This window comes from Haliotis rubra, unplaced genomic scaffold (assembly GCF_003918875.1).
Source record: "Haliotis rubra isolate DU_JTF1 unplaced genomic scaffold, ASM391887v1 Scf107, whole genome shotgun sequence".
In the NCBI taxonomy this organism is placed as follows: domain Eukaryota; kingdom Metazoa; phylum Mollusca; class Gastropoda; order Lepetellida; family Haliotidae; genus Haliotis; species Haliotis rubra.
In genome coordinates, this window is record NW_025764970.1 from 2,241,526 (window position 1) to 2,260,025 (window position 18,500).

An 18,500-nucleotide genomic window follows, 5' to 3' on the forward strand; every position below is an offset into this window, starting at 1 on the left:
TGCAGTGTCAGGGACATTTGTCAGTGTCGAGAGTTGTCCTTGAGTCGCTGTGCATTGTGTAAAACTTGATAAAGAAGTTGTTCATCTATATACCCCACGCTTACTTGCTACTTCTAATGCCTATCTAGACCTTACAGCCAGATGGTGATTTTGCCATCACAAACAAAATTTAGATGTGAGTAATATGCATTGCACTCATTTTCAGCGCGAGAGTTGTTTTAGCAACGTTTATCATCATAACGACGTCTGGCATCTTGAAACAGTGTTACATTGAATTGCCTGCTTTGTATCTTTGTCCTTAAAATACATTCAACAATAAACGAAAGGAAGTGGCAGACAGTGTTTTTAATGAAACGATTAAATGAGATATTCGATCAGCCGGAAACGATGGAGATTAGAGATTAACATTAACTTGTGATCATTTTGCCATTGATAACTGTCAAGGCACACGACGAGCGGGTTTGTATAGATGTATATCAAGAACACACCGAAGAGCAAATATATATTGTCAATGCCAGAGAATACACTGTCTCCATTATCCAGAACATTTTTCACTGGGCTTAAAGCGCGTCCCGGTGGCTCGCGAAACGGGTAAGCATGTCCTACCCAAAGTGAGTGAGTTCAGATTTACGCCGCTTTTAGCTATATTCCAGCGATATCACGGCAGGGGATTCCAGAAATGGGCTTCAGAAAATTTTACCCATGTGGGGAATCGAACCCGGGTCTTCGGGGTGACGAGCGAACGCTTTAACCGTTTAGCTACACCCAACGCTTATTGTTCAATGATAATTTCGTATGCATACCAACCTGAGTGTTTTCATTGGCACAAACATTGAGTACATGTTGCCTGAACACTGCAGATATCATTTACAGTTCTGGGCAGTACAGTACGGCACACTACAGTACAGGCGCAAATTATTAAAAACGTGATTTTGTCGCACGTACTAGTTATTCCGCAACAGTTTTTAACGATGGTGATCGTTAGTTGTATACCTGTTAAAGGCTCACACCACAATGCCAGGATTATCAGCCAGAACGAGCTCTTGGGATGTCTCAGATGGTGGCTTCGAAAAGCTATATTGTCAGAAGATTCGGCTATAGAATGCAGACTATTAACAGACTAATGAGCCGCGTCAGGCAGACTGGCCAGATATTTGACAATCTGAAATCCCAGAGAGTGAGCAACATCACCTGCGCATTTATCAACTGGATACACCCAGTATCAGCAGGGACACAGTGATGAGACGACTGCGTGCTGTGGCCATTCTGGCGTATCGACCATTTCAGAGGATGTCATGAACCCTTTCAACATAGACTGAATCTTCTAGGTAGGGCTAGAATCGTGAGACGCGGGGAACGTTGTATTTGGGTACGCTGTCTGTGGTGTTTGGCAACATGTACAAAATGTTGTACTTGTAAGTCACAATAATAACACGTATGAAAATATTTACAACAACCACAATATAAACGAGCCAGGTGTGGTCTATCAATTGTTACTTATTATATGGCTATATATATATATATATATATATATATACTTCTCTTAAAAAGTTATGACTCACTAGTGTAAATATAGCCACTTACTTCAGGCAACTGTTCTAAACCAAAGTTTGCTAAATATTTCATACTGTTTAAAGGTACTGTTTACACATGAACTGATGAATTGTAAAACAAATTCGTAACGTTGAAAAGATTATTTTCAGGAGTTCAGTAAATGATGTAAATCAGTGAAAATTGGAGAATTCTTTACACAACTTTACACCCCAACGAAGCTGTTCACATGCACGATATTTGCACATGCTTTACAGCAATTTGTTGCATGATCCCCGTATAATTCATCTGCATGAGGTTTGCAGTTGGTTCCCCCAAGTTAGTGAAGAAATCATTCTTCGATGTAACAATATGTGTGTGTGTGTGTGTGTGTGTGTGTGTGTGTGTGTGTGTGTGTGTGTGTGTGTGTGTGTGTGTGTGTGTGTGTGTGTGTGTGTGTGTGTGTGTGTGTGTGTGTGTGTGTGTGTGTGTGTGTGTGTGTGCATAACATATAGTGAGTGTTTTAAGTGAGATATTTTCAGAGAAGTATAATATACTCAACAATAAAGTCAAGGACCACCTCACTTAACAATATCACAATATCTAATGATTCATAATGTGATCCATATAATGCTTAAATATTGAATATCGGAGTGGTCCGGAGGGTGCTATAACTGCTGAATTTAAATATTATGGGACCACATACCAATATCATCTATCAGCTTAGTACGTACAACATAGCAACGTGGATTGTTGTTCATTTAATCAGCTATTGGCTGACAGTGTTAAGCTAACATCGATATTGCTCAGTTGGAGGTCTTTCCTTGACTTCCTGGTACATTTGTGTGGAGCCTTTCCGAGTTGTCCTCGTCCGTCCTGTAACACCATTGGGTAGTTGATTTCAATTACTTACTTCCTTGTTCACGCTTTGTGCTTGCACTGTTTACGACACAATACGTCGGTGTCGAATTTAGCAACATTTAGTTACACTCGACTGGTTCTCAAAAGCGTGCTTAGAAGGAACAGAAAGAAATAGAGTGTGGAATTCCCTGAGCGATGAGTCATCGCTATTGACAAGACTCCTTCGAGAAGCTTGCATAATTCATACGCTCAGACACATGTACAGTTTAATCCAACACAACATACGTTAAAAGAATTCAAGGGTTAGTACTTTATTACTTTGTTACTTGTTATCGAACATTCTTGTCGGAGTACAAATAGCAGTTGGCAAAACCAGTTGAAAAAATTAATACATATAATAAAACACTTCCAAACCCTCGTATGTTACATGGATCAAATGCAATCGATATCAGGCAAGGAAATATCTTTATGGTTTGTTTAAACATTGTTTTGACTGTATCAGAATTTATTTTTGCGACTTTCCTGTTCCCCGCTCCGAGGACCCTTGAATGACCATGTGGGTATACTCGCTCATGGCAGACCTTTAGTGCCCCCTGCTTCTCGGACATTCGCATAGAATCGCTCTTCAGTAACCCATGCTTGTCGTAAGGGGCGACTAATTTTCAGACAGCCGTCATATAGCTGGAATATTGCTGAGTGCGGCGTTAAACAACAAATCAACCAACCAACATCAATTGTTTTTAGGTGATGAAAATGACCTACAACATGCACTCACTTACATACTTGATCATTTACATGCCACCGTGATACAGTTGGACATACATGTATTATGTCACCATGGCAGCGCCAGACACGTGTTCCTGACACGCGGGTGATGCACCAAACCAGACAGAGATGTCAGGACAGTATACTGTTCATGGTTAAAGTGGGTGATGTTTGAGTTACGATTGTGTAGATCGTTAACGTTGTTCATGTTTTTCATCACTGGTCTGTCTGTTATTCTAAGCCTCCTTGGTATAGGTAGATATGTATTAAGTGTGATGACACACCTTGTGCAACCTTAGTCAGGTTACAAACATGGACGTTTCGGTTTTTTCGAACCATCAAGTGCTACACAAAAGGCGCCCTTCAGTGTCACTGTATTTGCTTGTGGGTGGTGTTCTTTGTGGCTATGGAAAGGTATGTCGTGCTCGGGCAGTGTATCAGCCGTGTAAGGTGAGAATCAAAGGGAGAAAACTCTAAATATACCTATGGAACTTTCAAGAAATGACACTTGGAAGTGACAGGAAGACTCACACTCGTGTGATATCACTTGGGATATGGAAAACTATTTATGTCAGTTATACCTGCAGTGATTTTAAATGTTTCCTTTCTTAATATAAGATATCTTTTAAACTTATCCAATAAACTTTGAACAACAATCTCTCATAATTGTCGGCCAAAAAAGCAAATAGGTCTACAGCGAGGACCAATCAATCTCTATGAAAGTACATCTAGTCAGTCCAAGAGAGTACCCCAAAATACAGCACTTTGAAATCCACCAAAAGAAATATGCATTTTTCTAATGGCTTTGGGGGAATGTTGTCACATATTCATAACATCAAATCCTATGTACTTTCTTACTGACCGAGTGGCAAGTGAGAGTTTCCTAGTTCAGGGAAATGTGGCAGTGTTCACATCAGCAGGATGATGCCACAGCGTTGCACTATCGCAATATGTGCAACTTTTGGACAGTGGCTGCTACATCAAGGGCACTCACTGCAGATACACTTTGCCATTTCCAAGAGACTGATAGCATCGTGCATTTTACAAAAGAGAAACCTGTTTCTGAGTTTGGTCCCAAGGAGTCACTTTTTGTAAAAAGTAAGGACACAGTAAATGCCTGTGATTTCAATTTTGCTGAAGATGCGTCATGTGATCACATATTCTCCCTTCTGCTGTACCCGTTAGGCCAGTGTAGGTTTAAAGAACCCACAAAATGTTACACAGCTGTTCACAGTGGCACGTTTGCTACTTTTAAACAGCAGTTGAATTTTAAGAGACATGATAGTGCAGGGTCGGATACGTTGCTTAGTGTTGTAGATGTTGTGCGTCAGAGTCAATGCTGTATGAAGACAATGGATACAGTCTACTGATGACCATCAATACAAAGCAACACAGGATCTTCGCACGATGGCAGAGCGTTGAAAATCGATATCCGACGTTATGTTCAGTGACAACTATTTGCTTCTATTGTTCACGTTCCATTGTGTGGATATCATTGTGTTGACACCCGTCTATACATACTACTCCAAAAGCTCACGTATCAATGTATGTTTTTGTCTGTCTGTTTCTTTGTTGTTTAGCTCTGTAATCTATTTTCAAGCAGACATTTTAGTGACTGACATCATGAACATCAATCACCGATATTTGTGTATGATACGATTACAAACATCATCCAAGTCTGACCACTCGAGCTCCTCAGTTGTCTCAGTACAGGGTCCTACGACCCTAGGGGGAGTTGGAGAATCTCATTTTTCTCAGGGGCATAAGGGCGGCTTACTCTTGCCTCTCATTTCACAATACATCTCAAGTTACAAGCAGATCAGAAAATGTTTGGAGATCATTTCTATCCTGGACACTCAGCCCCGTCCTATTTCGGAAACATGATCATTATTGCAGTCAGGTGGATATTACCATCTCTGTCTTCATTACTATAATCACTGTTATATTATGCGACTGCCTTTGGATTTGTACTGACATTCTTTTTTGTACTACCACTGTAATATCTTCAGATGCCTTTCAGAACACTTTATTGTTCACACAATAAGAGACGCGTATTAACTCTGACATTGTAGAAGGAGCATGCTCGACTGCACCTCAATCAAACGATTTTTTAAGGCAAAGCATGAAGTGGCTTGAATATAGAGTTGGCCATTACCAAATTGAATTCAACCCTATTATCAAACAGTCTCGCATAGATTTCTGCCATTGTTGATGTTAACGGTATATACACATGGCAAAAATTATCGCAACACCCCATATCGTGTATGGTATCAGATTCTGGCATACAATCCTAAAGAAATCACATAAGTATCAATAAGCGAGCACAATCTCAACGTCTGGTGTAACCTCCGCCAACTGCAATAACATCCCTGACCCTCACCTCACCGACTGTATCAGACGTTGAGTTTGACGTCGAGGTATTGCGTACCATACTTGATGTAGGGCTTGATGGAATATCCCTCTGACGTATTTTCCCAGACATGCTCTATTGGACTAAGATCTGGACTCCTGGCGGGGCAAGGTAGAGTTGCTACCGCCGTTTGACCGCGTCAACAACGGTACGCGAACGATAGCATACACGTCCATGAAGATGGGTCTTGTGTTCAGAGGATGGAGATCGAAGTGGGGTACAAAAACTCTGTCTGGGATTGTCAGTGGTATACCGTTGTCCATTCAGATTTCTTTACTATTTCAAGATTACAGTCTTCAATGGACCCTCTCCAAACGGTATGTGCTTTAAGATATTCCGTTGAGTACTATGCAGTGTTTCTGCAGCGCATTACACGAACTCGGCCATAAGTAATGAACACTAGAAATCGTCTTTCGTGTGGCCAGTGGACCCTTCCCCATAATCTCAAATTCCAGTGATTTCGAGCTTGACACAAAGCCAGCCGTGCTTCTTTGTGCTCTCAGGGTAACAATGGACGTCTGATCGGTCGATCGTTTTTCTCTATATTGCAGTCAGTTCTGTTAGACAACGACCACGTGGGAGCCCCTCCGTTTTAACACGCCACTTAACATGAACGGATGAAGTCTTGTGATTCTTAGAAGGGCTGTATCCTCCATAGGAGTTGCCACTCGTGGTCGACCTGAGCATTGACTGTGATTAACGTCATTAGTTTGCTGATACTTTCTGGCCAATCGGCTGATAGTCTGTGGCTGACAAGCAGCATCTCTTGCAACAGCCCTCAATGACAATCGATCATTCTGCATTTCAGTAACTTGCCATTATTGAGAAGTTGTCAGTTGTGAAGACCCCATATTTGCTTATCAACAAATCAACAACGAAATCAACTGATCGCCTTATCGAGCTGTCAGAACAATTTACTGGAACATGATACTTGCTTAATGACGGGTGCAACTATTACACATAATGCTCGCCTTTGATCGTAACAGGTGCATATCTAAAATCAACGCATGGGGTACGCGGAGTGTCTATATAAACATAATTATGATGTGAATATAAATGACTATATCCTGTTAAAATCATAGGTGTTGCCATAGTTTTGTCCATGTGTTGTTTCATTGATGAAGCTCATTAAAATACCCAATGACTCTCTTCCCAAGTTTTGTTGTTGTTGTTGTTGTTGTTGTGTTGAAAATACATGAAAACCCGTACATCCTGCAGAAAGTGTTTTATCAATGAACAAAGATGAATCCAATTATATGTTAAGAAATATAACAATTGCTATTTCAGAATTAATCAAGGGCAACTGCTTCCCCGGAATACTCAACCAGGTGCAGGAATTGTCTGTAAATATGGGTTACTGATGTTTATATATTGCTTGTTGTCTGGTTTATTTACACATTGAGATTGCAAGTCAGAAATATCGACAGATTAGACAGACAGAGAGGCAGAGGTTATTCTGGTAAACATCTCATGTTTCTTTCTTTTTTTGTATCAATTGAAAAAAAAAGAACAATTAATGAATATATGAACATTAAAACATGATGTGAAGGAATCTCTGGAGTATCCATAAATGCGTCAAAATTGTGTACTTGACGATCAAATCTACTCTACAACGATCTCACAGAAAAACCTCTGATGCTGATAGTGGCAGCTTGTATCGTCCATTATCACCTCGTTGCTGTCGCATACAGGTTCAAGTTCCATGCAGTTGGACCTGGGGTCGTTCTTTATGAAGTTGGCAATGTTGGTGTTGTCCAACACCCATACCCAACGTCCAGTATTAGTATTGCGTTGACCTCCGATGTAGAACTCCTCCTTACGACAGTATCCGCTTCTTTTGTCTATAATGCAGAAAATTAACATCTCTGTCTAATATTTTAGAAGGTTCAAATGCAGGGATGTATCTTTATAACCTAATGGCAGGCATTTTTATTCCCAAAACTCTAGCCTCAAGTTAATCACCAAGCACAAGTACATGTACGAAACTAGTGTATGGTTATAGATATGTACTGATGTAACAGTGGTCATCAGAATAGTGTAAAGGATAATAGTACTTGTATTTTTTCTTCTCAGCATAGGACTTACAATAGCTGGACCTGGATGATCTAGATGACCTGGTTGACCTGGTTGACCTGGATGAGCTGAATGACCTGGATGGCCCGGATGTCCTGGATGTCCTGGATGAGCTGAATGACCTGGATGGCCCGGATGTCCTGGATGTCCTGGATGAGCTGAATGACCTGGATGGCCTGGATGGCCTGGATGAGCTGAATGACCTGGATGGCCCGGATGCCCTGGATGAGCTGTATGACCTGGGTGACCCGGATGAGCTGGATGACCCTTTGAGAACGCCTCCGATAACGCTTACCATAACCTTGCGCCTCTTTATGGTGTCGACTTTAATCAAATCTCCACCCTCCACGCGACACTTTTCACGTGCTTCCATCCACGAGATCTTGGTGTGGTGCAGCTTATAGCAGATGCCGACTTGACTGTATGTGTAGCCATCATGGAGGCGACACTCTGGAGAGAGGCATCTACTTCATGAAACATATGCTGCACAATGACACTTGATGTCCGTGTTGCAGATTAGAAATGTTGGCAAAAACGTTCAAATTCAGATATAATTTCGGAAATACTTCTTAATGAGCCATCGAAAGGTCATTTCAGTGCACAAGTGTCAAAGAAGCGGGAAATCGCTGTGCAGTTAAGCCCCTTACGATAGCCCGATAGTGGGTTCGATCATTTTACTTCATTATTATCAATGGTTTGTGACCTTTACAGAAGCTATACATGTTTAAGGCTATCACTCCCTTATACAACTGCACAAAGCGTCGTAATATATATAAAACGCACTCCTCCATTACTCGTTAACGCACCCACTCACTAACGAGATCGGGTGTTCAGGCTCGCTAATTTGATTGATGTATGTCACCGTATATATCAGTGCACATGATGGCACTAGACTGATTGCTTGATCCAGACTCGTCTAATTAATTACCAACTTTGCTCGCAAGCAAGCGCTTACAACAAATAGTGCACTGAGAGTAACATAACATAAATGGCCACTTGTGTGTGGTAAAACACCGTATATAACGTAATGTTGTCTCCGATAGCGAGACATGTTAACGTTAACATTAACATATTATCATATAAACCCGATAGGAAAATGCGCTTGATGTCACATGTCTAACAGAAAAAACAAACACACATTGTTCGATGACGTCATGAGTAATTGTCATGGCTCAATGTGCGACCATTTCCTATCGGTTTTCATTGTAAGTTTCGCCAGTGTCAGAAAAAATAAAAATGTTTCTACTGTCACACTGGGGATCCACACGAACACATATTGAATACATCACATGACTATTGTTAAATAATCATAGTTTACTATCATCGGTTTGACCAGAAGTGATCGCCCAAGCGGTTAATATCTAATACGTACATTCTCTTGAAAAAGAATACTCATGTATAGGTGGAATACATAGAAAGAAAACAATTACCTGATGTTAGGTTGCGATCTGAAACGAACATAAAAGTGCATACTATTAGCCCAATAATTGGCATAATAACAAAATTTCAAACGATTTAGAGATGTACGCCATTAAAAACTGCCACATGTACTAGATACTAGTAAAGAAATACCATGAAAATGACTCCTCTGGCGGCGTTAAACACTAAACAAACAAATAATGACCTTTCCGATGTGTACCTGGACATGTAAATCTTAATGCAGACCCTGTGAATCTCCTTGAAAATACTGTATATATGTCCACTTGTGTGGGGATGTGTTCAATTCTGTGGATTTTTCGTTTATAGACAAAGAAGAATAAACCATAATAACTGTTTCGATTCATTCCACATTAAAGGGTATGTACACGTATTCATATTTTCCCAAAATTCGCTAAAACACACATAAAACCGCTTGCGTATCAGATTCAGCCAGCCGATTCAATTGCCAATTCATTTGTTATGTTTTATACACGAAAGAATCCGAATGTAAATATGATACAGCGGAAAGCAAAAATTAAGCAATCTTACTTCATTGGAGACTAATTGGTGCGTCTATGAATAGTGTCCAAAGGCGAAAATTCTCTTACACTATATCTTGAATTTGAAGGCGCTGGTTACAAAGAATTCCAAATGGTGACGGCTGGCATGGTGATCCGTCGAATTTCTGATTTCAAAGTAGTAAAATACATTTGACGGATGAGCACTGTCATCAAAGCTATTAATTAGTTATCAAAACATTGGATCCTACCAAGAAAACGACGCAAGGGGTGTTGGATGGTTTGACTCTCTTTATTTTTGTACTTTTGTACAGTATATATCTTTGCCTACTCATATGATACAATGAGAAATTGATACATTAAATATATGTTTGGACTCTATATATTTTTGTACTTTTGTACAAAATTGAAATTGATGCATTAACCCTTAAAATCTCAGGTTTAAGATTTAGAAAGAATTTCCATTATAAAGTAGTTGATGTGTTGCATATACCCTACTGAGGACGGATGGGGTCCATGCAGACCCCACTGACAACTCTTTGACCAGCATTTAGAATTCCTCAAGGCAATCAGATTCATTTAACCTTTTTTGCGGGTCTTCTGTGACTTGTGTGCCCAGAGCACATTCTAAATGGATTAACTAAACTTATTTGAACTTATGCAACGGGAGCTTGGTGGTGATCTCTCTGATGAAAGTGATGGTAGATCTGATGAAGATTATCAACCATCTGAAGGATCTGAAAGCTCGGATTCCTACTGTGAATTAGTGGGTGACGCTACTTCCGACCACTTAATTAATGAACTTAGACTCTCCCAGTGTGTTAACACGGTCTGAAATTCGACCGATTAGCACAGAACCATTCAAGCATGATTCGAAGGATCGGCACTGCTGACTGTTTAAAATTCGACGGATAAGGCCATAACCGACTAGACATCCCGAAGTATTCAACAGTTGACTGCTCAAGCAAATTGGCTGCCGAAATGCCAGCAGGCGAAGGCGACCTCCAACGCATATAACTAAAGAAGCAAATTGGTGAAAGCTATTTCACGACGTTATTGCGAATGAAGGTGACAAAGAAATTCAAAAACCATGATCGTGACTCAACAAATGAGTGTGTCTGTCGACTAATTGTACTTTGGCTAGGATGGGAATCGCCTTGTAGTGTCTAAGAATTACCTTTTGTTCACAACGAGTACTGATGTACAGGTGGAATATAGAGGACGAAAGCACTTACTTTGCGTTGGTCAGATCGGAAAGAACATAGTATTACAGAATAGCAGCCAAATAATTGGTAGCATAAGAATATCAGAAGATTTAGAGATTTACAACATTTAAAACTGTCACGTACTCCAAACTAAATAGAAAACAATATCATAACAATTACCCTTCTGGTGGCATTAAACAATAAACAAACAAGCAAACAATGAAATGTCCGAATAGTATCTGCACAGAGAAAGCCTGTTAAATCCAGAGTCTGGACCCTTATACTGACTTAACAAATGTTTGTCTCTGTCGACTTATGGTGCTGCGGCTAGGATGGAAATCGCATTTTGCTGACAAAGCGTTCTGATGTATAGGTGGAAAATAGAGAATGAAAACAGTTACCTTTTGTTGGTCTCCGATCTGGAAACATCATAAAAGTACATACTATTAGCCCAATAATTGGCACCATAACAATTTTAGAAGATTTACAGATTTACAACATTAAAAACTGTCAGACGTACCCCAAACTAAATAGAAAAGATCACAACAATGACCCCTCTGGTGGCATTAAACAATAAACAAACAAGCAAATAATGATATATCATGCTTCAAAAAGGTATAAGCATCTATACCGAAACGTCGCAATTGTACAGTAAACAAGTTGATCATCCATAAACACTTGACATTCCTATTGCTTACAACTCTAGAATGCCTCCTAAACAGTTCAAGCAAATAATGACCTCTCCGATGTGTATCTGGATAGGGAAAACCCGTTAATGGAGACCATGGACCCTATATTCTGAAATAAAAAATGTGTGTCTCTGTGGACTTATGGTGCTGCGGCTAGGATGGAAAAGAGATGCAGTTAGTATCTAAGAATTAACTTTTGTGAACTAAGAGTACCAATGTAGAGGCTGATTATTAAGGACAAAAGCACATACCTTGTGTTGGTCTCCGATCTGGAAACATCATAAACGTACATACTATTAGCCCAGTAACTGGTATCATAACAGTTTAAGAAGATTTAGAGATTTACAACATTAACAACTGTCACATGTACTAGATGCTAGTAAAGAAATACAATTATTATGACCCATCTGGTGGTGTTAAACAATAAACAAACAAGCAAATAATGACCTCTCCGATGTGTATCTGGACAGGAAAACCCCGTTAATTGAGACCCTGAACCCTCATACTGACTTAACAAATGTGTGTCTCTTTCCACTGATGGTGCTGCGGCTAGGATTGAAATGAACTTGCAGTTAGTATCTAAGAATTAACTTTTGTGCAGAAAGGACAAAAGCACTTACCTAGCCCAATAATTGGTATCATAGCAATTTAGAGATTTACTACATTAAAAACTGTCAGACGTACCCCAAACTAAATAGAAAAAAGATCACAACAATGACCCCTCTGGTGGCATTAAACAATAAACAAACAAACAAATAATGATATATCATGCTTGAAACAGGAATAAGCATCTATACCGAAACGTCGCAACTGTACAATAAAGACTTGACGTTCCTATTGCTTACAACTTCTAGAATGCTTCTTAAACAGTTCAAGCAAATAACGACCTCTCCGATGTGTATCTGGATAGGGAAAACCCGTTAATGGAGACCATGGACCCTATATTCTGAAATAAAAAATGTGTGTCTCTGTGGACTTATGGTGCTGCGGCTAGGATGGAAAAGAGATGCAGTTAGTATCTAAGAATTAACTTTTGTGAACAAAGGACAAAAGCACTTACCTAGCCCAATAATTGGTATCAGAGCAATTTAGAGATTTACTACATTAAAAACTGTCAGACGTACCCCAAACTAAATAGAAAAAAGATCACAACAGTGACCCCTCTGGTGGCATTAAACAATAAACAAACAAACAAAAAATGACATCTCCGATGTTACAGAAGATTTACAACATCCAGAACTGTCACATGTACTAGATACTAGTAACGAAATATAATGATAATGACCCTCTGGTGGCGTTAAACAAAACAAACAAGCAAATAATGACCTCTCCGATGTGAACAGGGAAAACACGATAATCCTGACCCTGGACCCTCATACTGATTAAACAAATACGTCACTCTGTAAACTAACGGTGGTCTGACTTGAAAGGAAAAACACTTTCAGTGAAAAGCTAAGAATTACCTTTTGTTGACAAAGAGTACTGATGGAATATAAAGGACGAAATCACTTACATGGCGTTGGGCTGCGATCTGGAAAGAACATGAAAGTGCATAGATCTACTATTAATCCAATAATTGCCATAATAACAATTTCAGAAGAATTAGAGATTTACTACATTGAAAACTGTAACGTAATTCAAACTAAACAGAGAAAGATGATGATAATCATCCCTCTGGTGGCGTTAAACAATACACAAACAACTAATGGACTCGGCTTTGTGTGGCTATCTGGAAAGAACATAAAAGTGCAAAATATAAATCCAATAATTGGCATCATTACAATTTCAGAAGATTTAGAGATTCACTACATTAAAACTGTAGCATACTACAAACTAAACTGAGAAAGATCGTGATAACAATCTCTCAGGTCTCGCTGAGCAATAAACAAGTTGATAATGGCCTCGGCAATGTGTATCTGGACAAGAAAATCCCCGTGAATCCAGATCATGGAACCTCATACTGATTTACCTAATGTGTGTCTCTGTCGACTGATGGTGCTGCGGAAGTCATTTTTGTAGTAATTATCTAAGAATTACTCGCTAAAAAAAGAGTACTGACGTATAGCTGGAATATAAAGAATGAAAGCACTTACCTTGTGTTGGCCTGCCATCTAGAAAAAACATAAAAGTACATACTATTAACCCAATGATTGGCATAATAACAATTTCAGAAGATTTAGAGTTTTTCTACATTAAAAGCTGTCATCCGTATTCCATACGTTACTTGTAAATATGATAATAATGTCTCCTCTGGTGGCGCCAAATAATAAACAAACAAATAATGGCCTCTCCGCTGCGTATCTGGGCAGGGAAAACCCGTTAATCCAGACCTTGGACACTAAAACTGACTTAAGACATGTGTGTCTCTCTCAACTGATGGTGCTGCGGCTAGGATGGAAATCGTTTTCCAGTAAGTATCTATGAATTTCTTATTGATAAAGAATATTGCTCTGTAGGTGCAATATAAAAAGCGAAATCACTTACCTGCCTTTTGGTGGCGATCTGGAAAGAACATAAAAGTGCATACTATCAATCCAATAATTGGGATCATAACAATTTCAGAAGATTTAGAGATTTATTACATTAAAACTGTTACATACTCTAAACTAGAGATCGTGATAACGATCCCGCTGGTCTCGCTGAACAATAAACAAGCAGATAATGGCCTCAGTGATGTGTACCTGGACAAGAAAACACCCGTGAATCCAGATCATGGAACCTCATACCGATTTACCTAATGTGTGTCTCTGTCGACTGATGGTGCTGCGGCTAGAATGGAAGTCATTTTTGCAGTAATTATCTAAGAATTACTCGCTGAAAGAGAGTACCGACGTATAGGTGGAATATAAAGAATGAAAGCACTTACCTCGTGTTGGCCAGCCATCTAGCAAAAACATAAAAGTACACACTATCAACCCAATGATTGGCATAATAACAATTTCAGAAGATTTAGAGTTTTCCTACATTAAAAGCTGTCACCCATATTCCATACTTAACTTGAAAATATGATATTAGTGTCTCTTCTGGTGGCGCCAAATAATAAACAAACAAATAATGGCCTCTCCGATGCGCATCTAGACAGGGATGGTGCTGCGGCTAGGATGGAAATCATTTTGCAGTAATTATCTAAGAATTACCTCTTGATAAAGAGAATTGATGTGTAGGTGTAATATAAAGGACGAAATCACTTACCTAGTGTCTGGCTGGGATCTGAAAGGAACATGAGAGTGCATACTATTAGCCCAATAATTGGCATCATAACAATTTCAGAAGATTGAGAGATTTACTACATAAAAACTGTCACGTACACCAAACTAAACAGGGAAAGAGGATGGTTATCACCCCTCTGATGGCGTTAAACACTAAACAAATAAATAATGGCCTCCCCGATGTGTATCTGGACACGGAAAACCCGTTATTCCAGACACTGGACTCTCATGTTGACTAAACATATATGTGTCTTTGTCAACTTATGGTGGTGCGGCTTGGAAGAAAATCTACTTAGGAGATAAACGTATTGTGTTGGGAAATTAGATGAATGTTAGGTAGAATTGATAGTAACTTAATTTCATTTGGAACCGAACGCGTAGCCTAACATTCATCTAATTTTCCAACACAATAAGTTTATCTCCATTCTGCCATAGCCGACTTAAAATCGAAGTCCTTCCTTCCACGGAAGACACTGCGAAATCCGGCATGGTGCGAGAGGCGAATTGAACTCGTCTGTGAAGGGAGTGGAAGGTTCTGTTCGTATTTATTTAAACATTGCAACATATATAATATTCTGTCCAAAGAAAAGTAATAACTGTTTATTCAACGCAATAATGTAATACCTAAGAGCTTGGTTTATATAATCCCAACTCCACACGACCGAAACCAGCCTATTGTTTTGCGTGACGTGTTACTCTAACCCCCTGGCCACACTATAATGGAATCGTCTGACCTACATTTTTCTTGGAAGTGCAGTCGGTAGTTGTTGACAGTTTGAAAAAAGTTTGAAATGGGGGACAGCCAGTGTTTACATTTTGAGTGACAGTGGAAACTACTTGACTGACTGTCGAATCTGAACCCTGCAGAATCGAAGAATAGATCCTTTTCTGATCGACCTACGACCTAACTATTCAAAGATTTGTATGACCAGCGAGTGTGGATCATGATTTCACTTACATGGGCTGTAGGTGCCTCCACCCCGGCATGCGACGAAAAGAGTGACAGTGCTGCTTTGTGTACATGCGACTAACTTGGGATTCCTTGGAACATTGTTTTCATCATTTGGGACTGGATTGTGGCCAAACTTTATTCAAAATGTAGGAACATAGATCACCAGCAGTGACAGCCTTGTGGGGAAGCTGGCAGACAGTTATCTAAGAATTACTTCTTATAAAGAGTATTGATGTGTAGGTGTAATATAAAGGACGAAATCACTTACCTGGCGTTGGGCTGGGATCTGGAAAGAACATAAGAGTGCGTACTATTAGCCCAATAATTGGCAGAATAACAATTTCAGAAGATTAACAGATTTACTATATAAAAACTGTCACGTACACCAAACTAAACAACAAAGAAAGATGATGATAATCACCTCTGGTGGCGTTAAACACTAAACAAACAAATAATGGCCTCCCTGATGTGTATCTGGACACGGAAAACCCGTTAATCCAGACCCTGGACCCTCATACTGACTGCACAAAAATGTCTCTCTGTCAACAGACGGTGGTCCGACTTGAAAGGAAATACACTTACAGTTAATATCTAAGAATTACCTCTTGTTGACAAAGAGTACTGATGTATATGTGGAATATTAGGACAAAATCACTTACCTGGCGTTGGGCTGCGGTCTGAAAAGAACATGACATAGTGCATAAATCTATTATTAATCCAATAATTGCCATAATAACAATTTCAGAAGATTTAGAGATTTACTACATTAAAAACTGTAACGTACTCCAAACTAAACAGAGAAAGGGATGATAATCATCCCTCGGGTGGCATTAAACAATAAACAAGCAAGTAATGGCCTCGGCGATGTGTATCTGGACAAGGAAAACCCGTCATTCCAGACACCGGACTCTCATCTGGACTAAACAAATAGGTCTCTCTGTCAACTTATGGTTGTGCGGCTAGGAAGAAAATCAACTTAGCTTTAATATCTAAAAATTACCTTTTGTTGACAAAGCGTACTGATGTATAGATGGAATATAAAATACGAAATCACTTACCTGGCTTTTGGTGGCGATCTGGAAAGAACATAAAAGTGTATACTAATCCAACAATTGGCATCATTACAATTTCAGAAGATTTAGAGATTTACTACATTAAAACTGTAGCATACTCCAAACTAAACTGAGAAAGATCGTGATAACAATCTCTCAGGTCTCGCTGAACAATAAACAAGCAGATAATGGCCTCGGCCATGTGTATCTGGACAAGAAAGACCCCGTGAATCCAGATCATGGAACCTCATGTTGATTTACCTAATGTGTGTCTCTGTCGACTGATGGTGCTGCGGCTAGAATGGAAGTCATTTTGCAGTAATTATCTAAGAATTACTCGCTGAAAAAGAGTACTGATGTATAGGTGGAAAATAAAGAATGAAAGCACTTACCTTGTGTTGGCCTGCCATCTAGAAAGAACATAAAAGTACATACTATTAACCCAATGATTGGCATAATAACAATTTCAGAAGATTTAGAGTTTTCCTATATTAAAAGCTGTCACCCATATTCCATACGTAATTTGTAAATATGATAATAATGTCTCCTCTGGTGGCGCCAAATAATAAACAAACAAATAATGGCCTCTCCGATGCGTATCTGGGCAAGGAAAACCCGTTGATCCAGACTCTGGACACTCATACTGACTTAAGACATGTGTGTCTCTCTCAACTGATGGTGCTGCGGCTAGGATGGAAATCATTTTGCAGTAATTATCTAAGAATTACTTCTTGATAAAGAGTATTGATGTGTAGGTGTAATATAAAGGACGAAATCACTTACCTGGCGTTGGGCTGGGATCTGGAAAGAACATAAGAGTGCGTACTATTAGCCCAATAATTGGCAGAATAACAATTTCAGAAGATTAACAGATTTACTATATAAAAAACTGTCACGTACACCAAACTAAACAAAGAAAGATGATGATAATCACCCCTCTGGTGGCGTTAAACACTAAACAAACAAATAATGGCCTCCCTGATGTGTATCTGGACACGGAAAACCCGTTAATCCAGACCCTGGACCCTCATACTGACTGCACAAAAATGTCTCTCTGTCAACAGACGGTGGTCCGACTTGAAAGGAAATACACTTACAGTTAATATCTAAGAATTACCTCTTGTTGACAAAGAGTACTGATGTATAGGTGGAATATAAGGACAAAATCACTTACCTGGCGTTGGGCTGCGGTCTGAAAAGAACATGACAGTGCATAAATCTATTATTAATCCAATAATTGCCATAATAACAATTTCAGAAGATTTAGAGATTTACTACATTCAAAACTGTAACGTACTCCAAACTAAACAGAGAAAGGGGATGATAATCATCCCTCGGGTGGCGTTAAACAATAAACAAGCAAGTAATGGCCTCGGCGATGTGTATCTGGACAAGGAAAACCCGTCATTCCAGACACCGGACTCTCATCTGGACTAAACAAATAGGTCTCTCTGTCAACTTATGGTTGTGCGGCTAGGAAGAAAATCAACTTAGCTTTAATATCTAAAAATTACCTTTTGTTGACAAAGCGTACTGATGTATAGATGGAATATAAAATACGAAATCACTTACCTGGCTTTTGGTGGCGATCTGGAAAGAACATAAAAGTGTATACTAATCCAACAATTGGCATCATTACAATTTCAGAAGATTTAGAGATTTACTACATTAAAACTGTAGCATACTCCAAACTAAACTGAGAAAGATCGTGATAACAATCTCTCAGGTCTCGCTGAACAATAAACAAGCAGATAATGGCCTCGGCCATGTGTATCTGGACAAGAAAGACCCCGTGAATCCAGATCATGGAACCTCAT

The 18,500-nt window shown here is 39.4% G+C and overlaps 1 protein-coding gene and 1 long non-coding RNA gene across 2 annotated transcripts; one reads left to right on the forward strand and one right to left on the reverse strand.

The window, feature by feature from the left end:
* Nucleotides 1–944: 944 nt before the first annotated feature.
* LOC124279952 lies at nt 945–6,715 on the forward strand. The gene is made up of 2 exons (XR_006899538.1): nt 945–1,328; nt 6,118–6,715. It is a non-coding gene; the product is annotated as an uncharacterized LOC124279952 (long non-coding RNA).
* Nucleotides 6,716–7,155: 440 nt separating this feature from the next.
* On the reverse strand, nt 7,156–14,680 carry LOC124279896 (the record flags this gene model as incomplete). Its single annotated transcript, XM_046715778.1, has 8 exons — nt 7,156–7,407; nt 7,652–8,089; nt 9,070–9,087; nt 11,183–11,200; nt 11,722–11,739; nt 12,984–13,001; nt 14,337–14,354; nt 14,663–14,680. Coding segments are annotated over 8 exons (785 nt in total), but the record flags the coding sequence as incomplete, so codon positions are not given.
* Between the last annotated feature and the right edge of the window lie 3,820 nt (nt 14,681–18,500).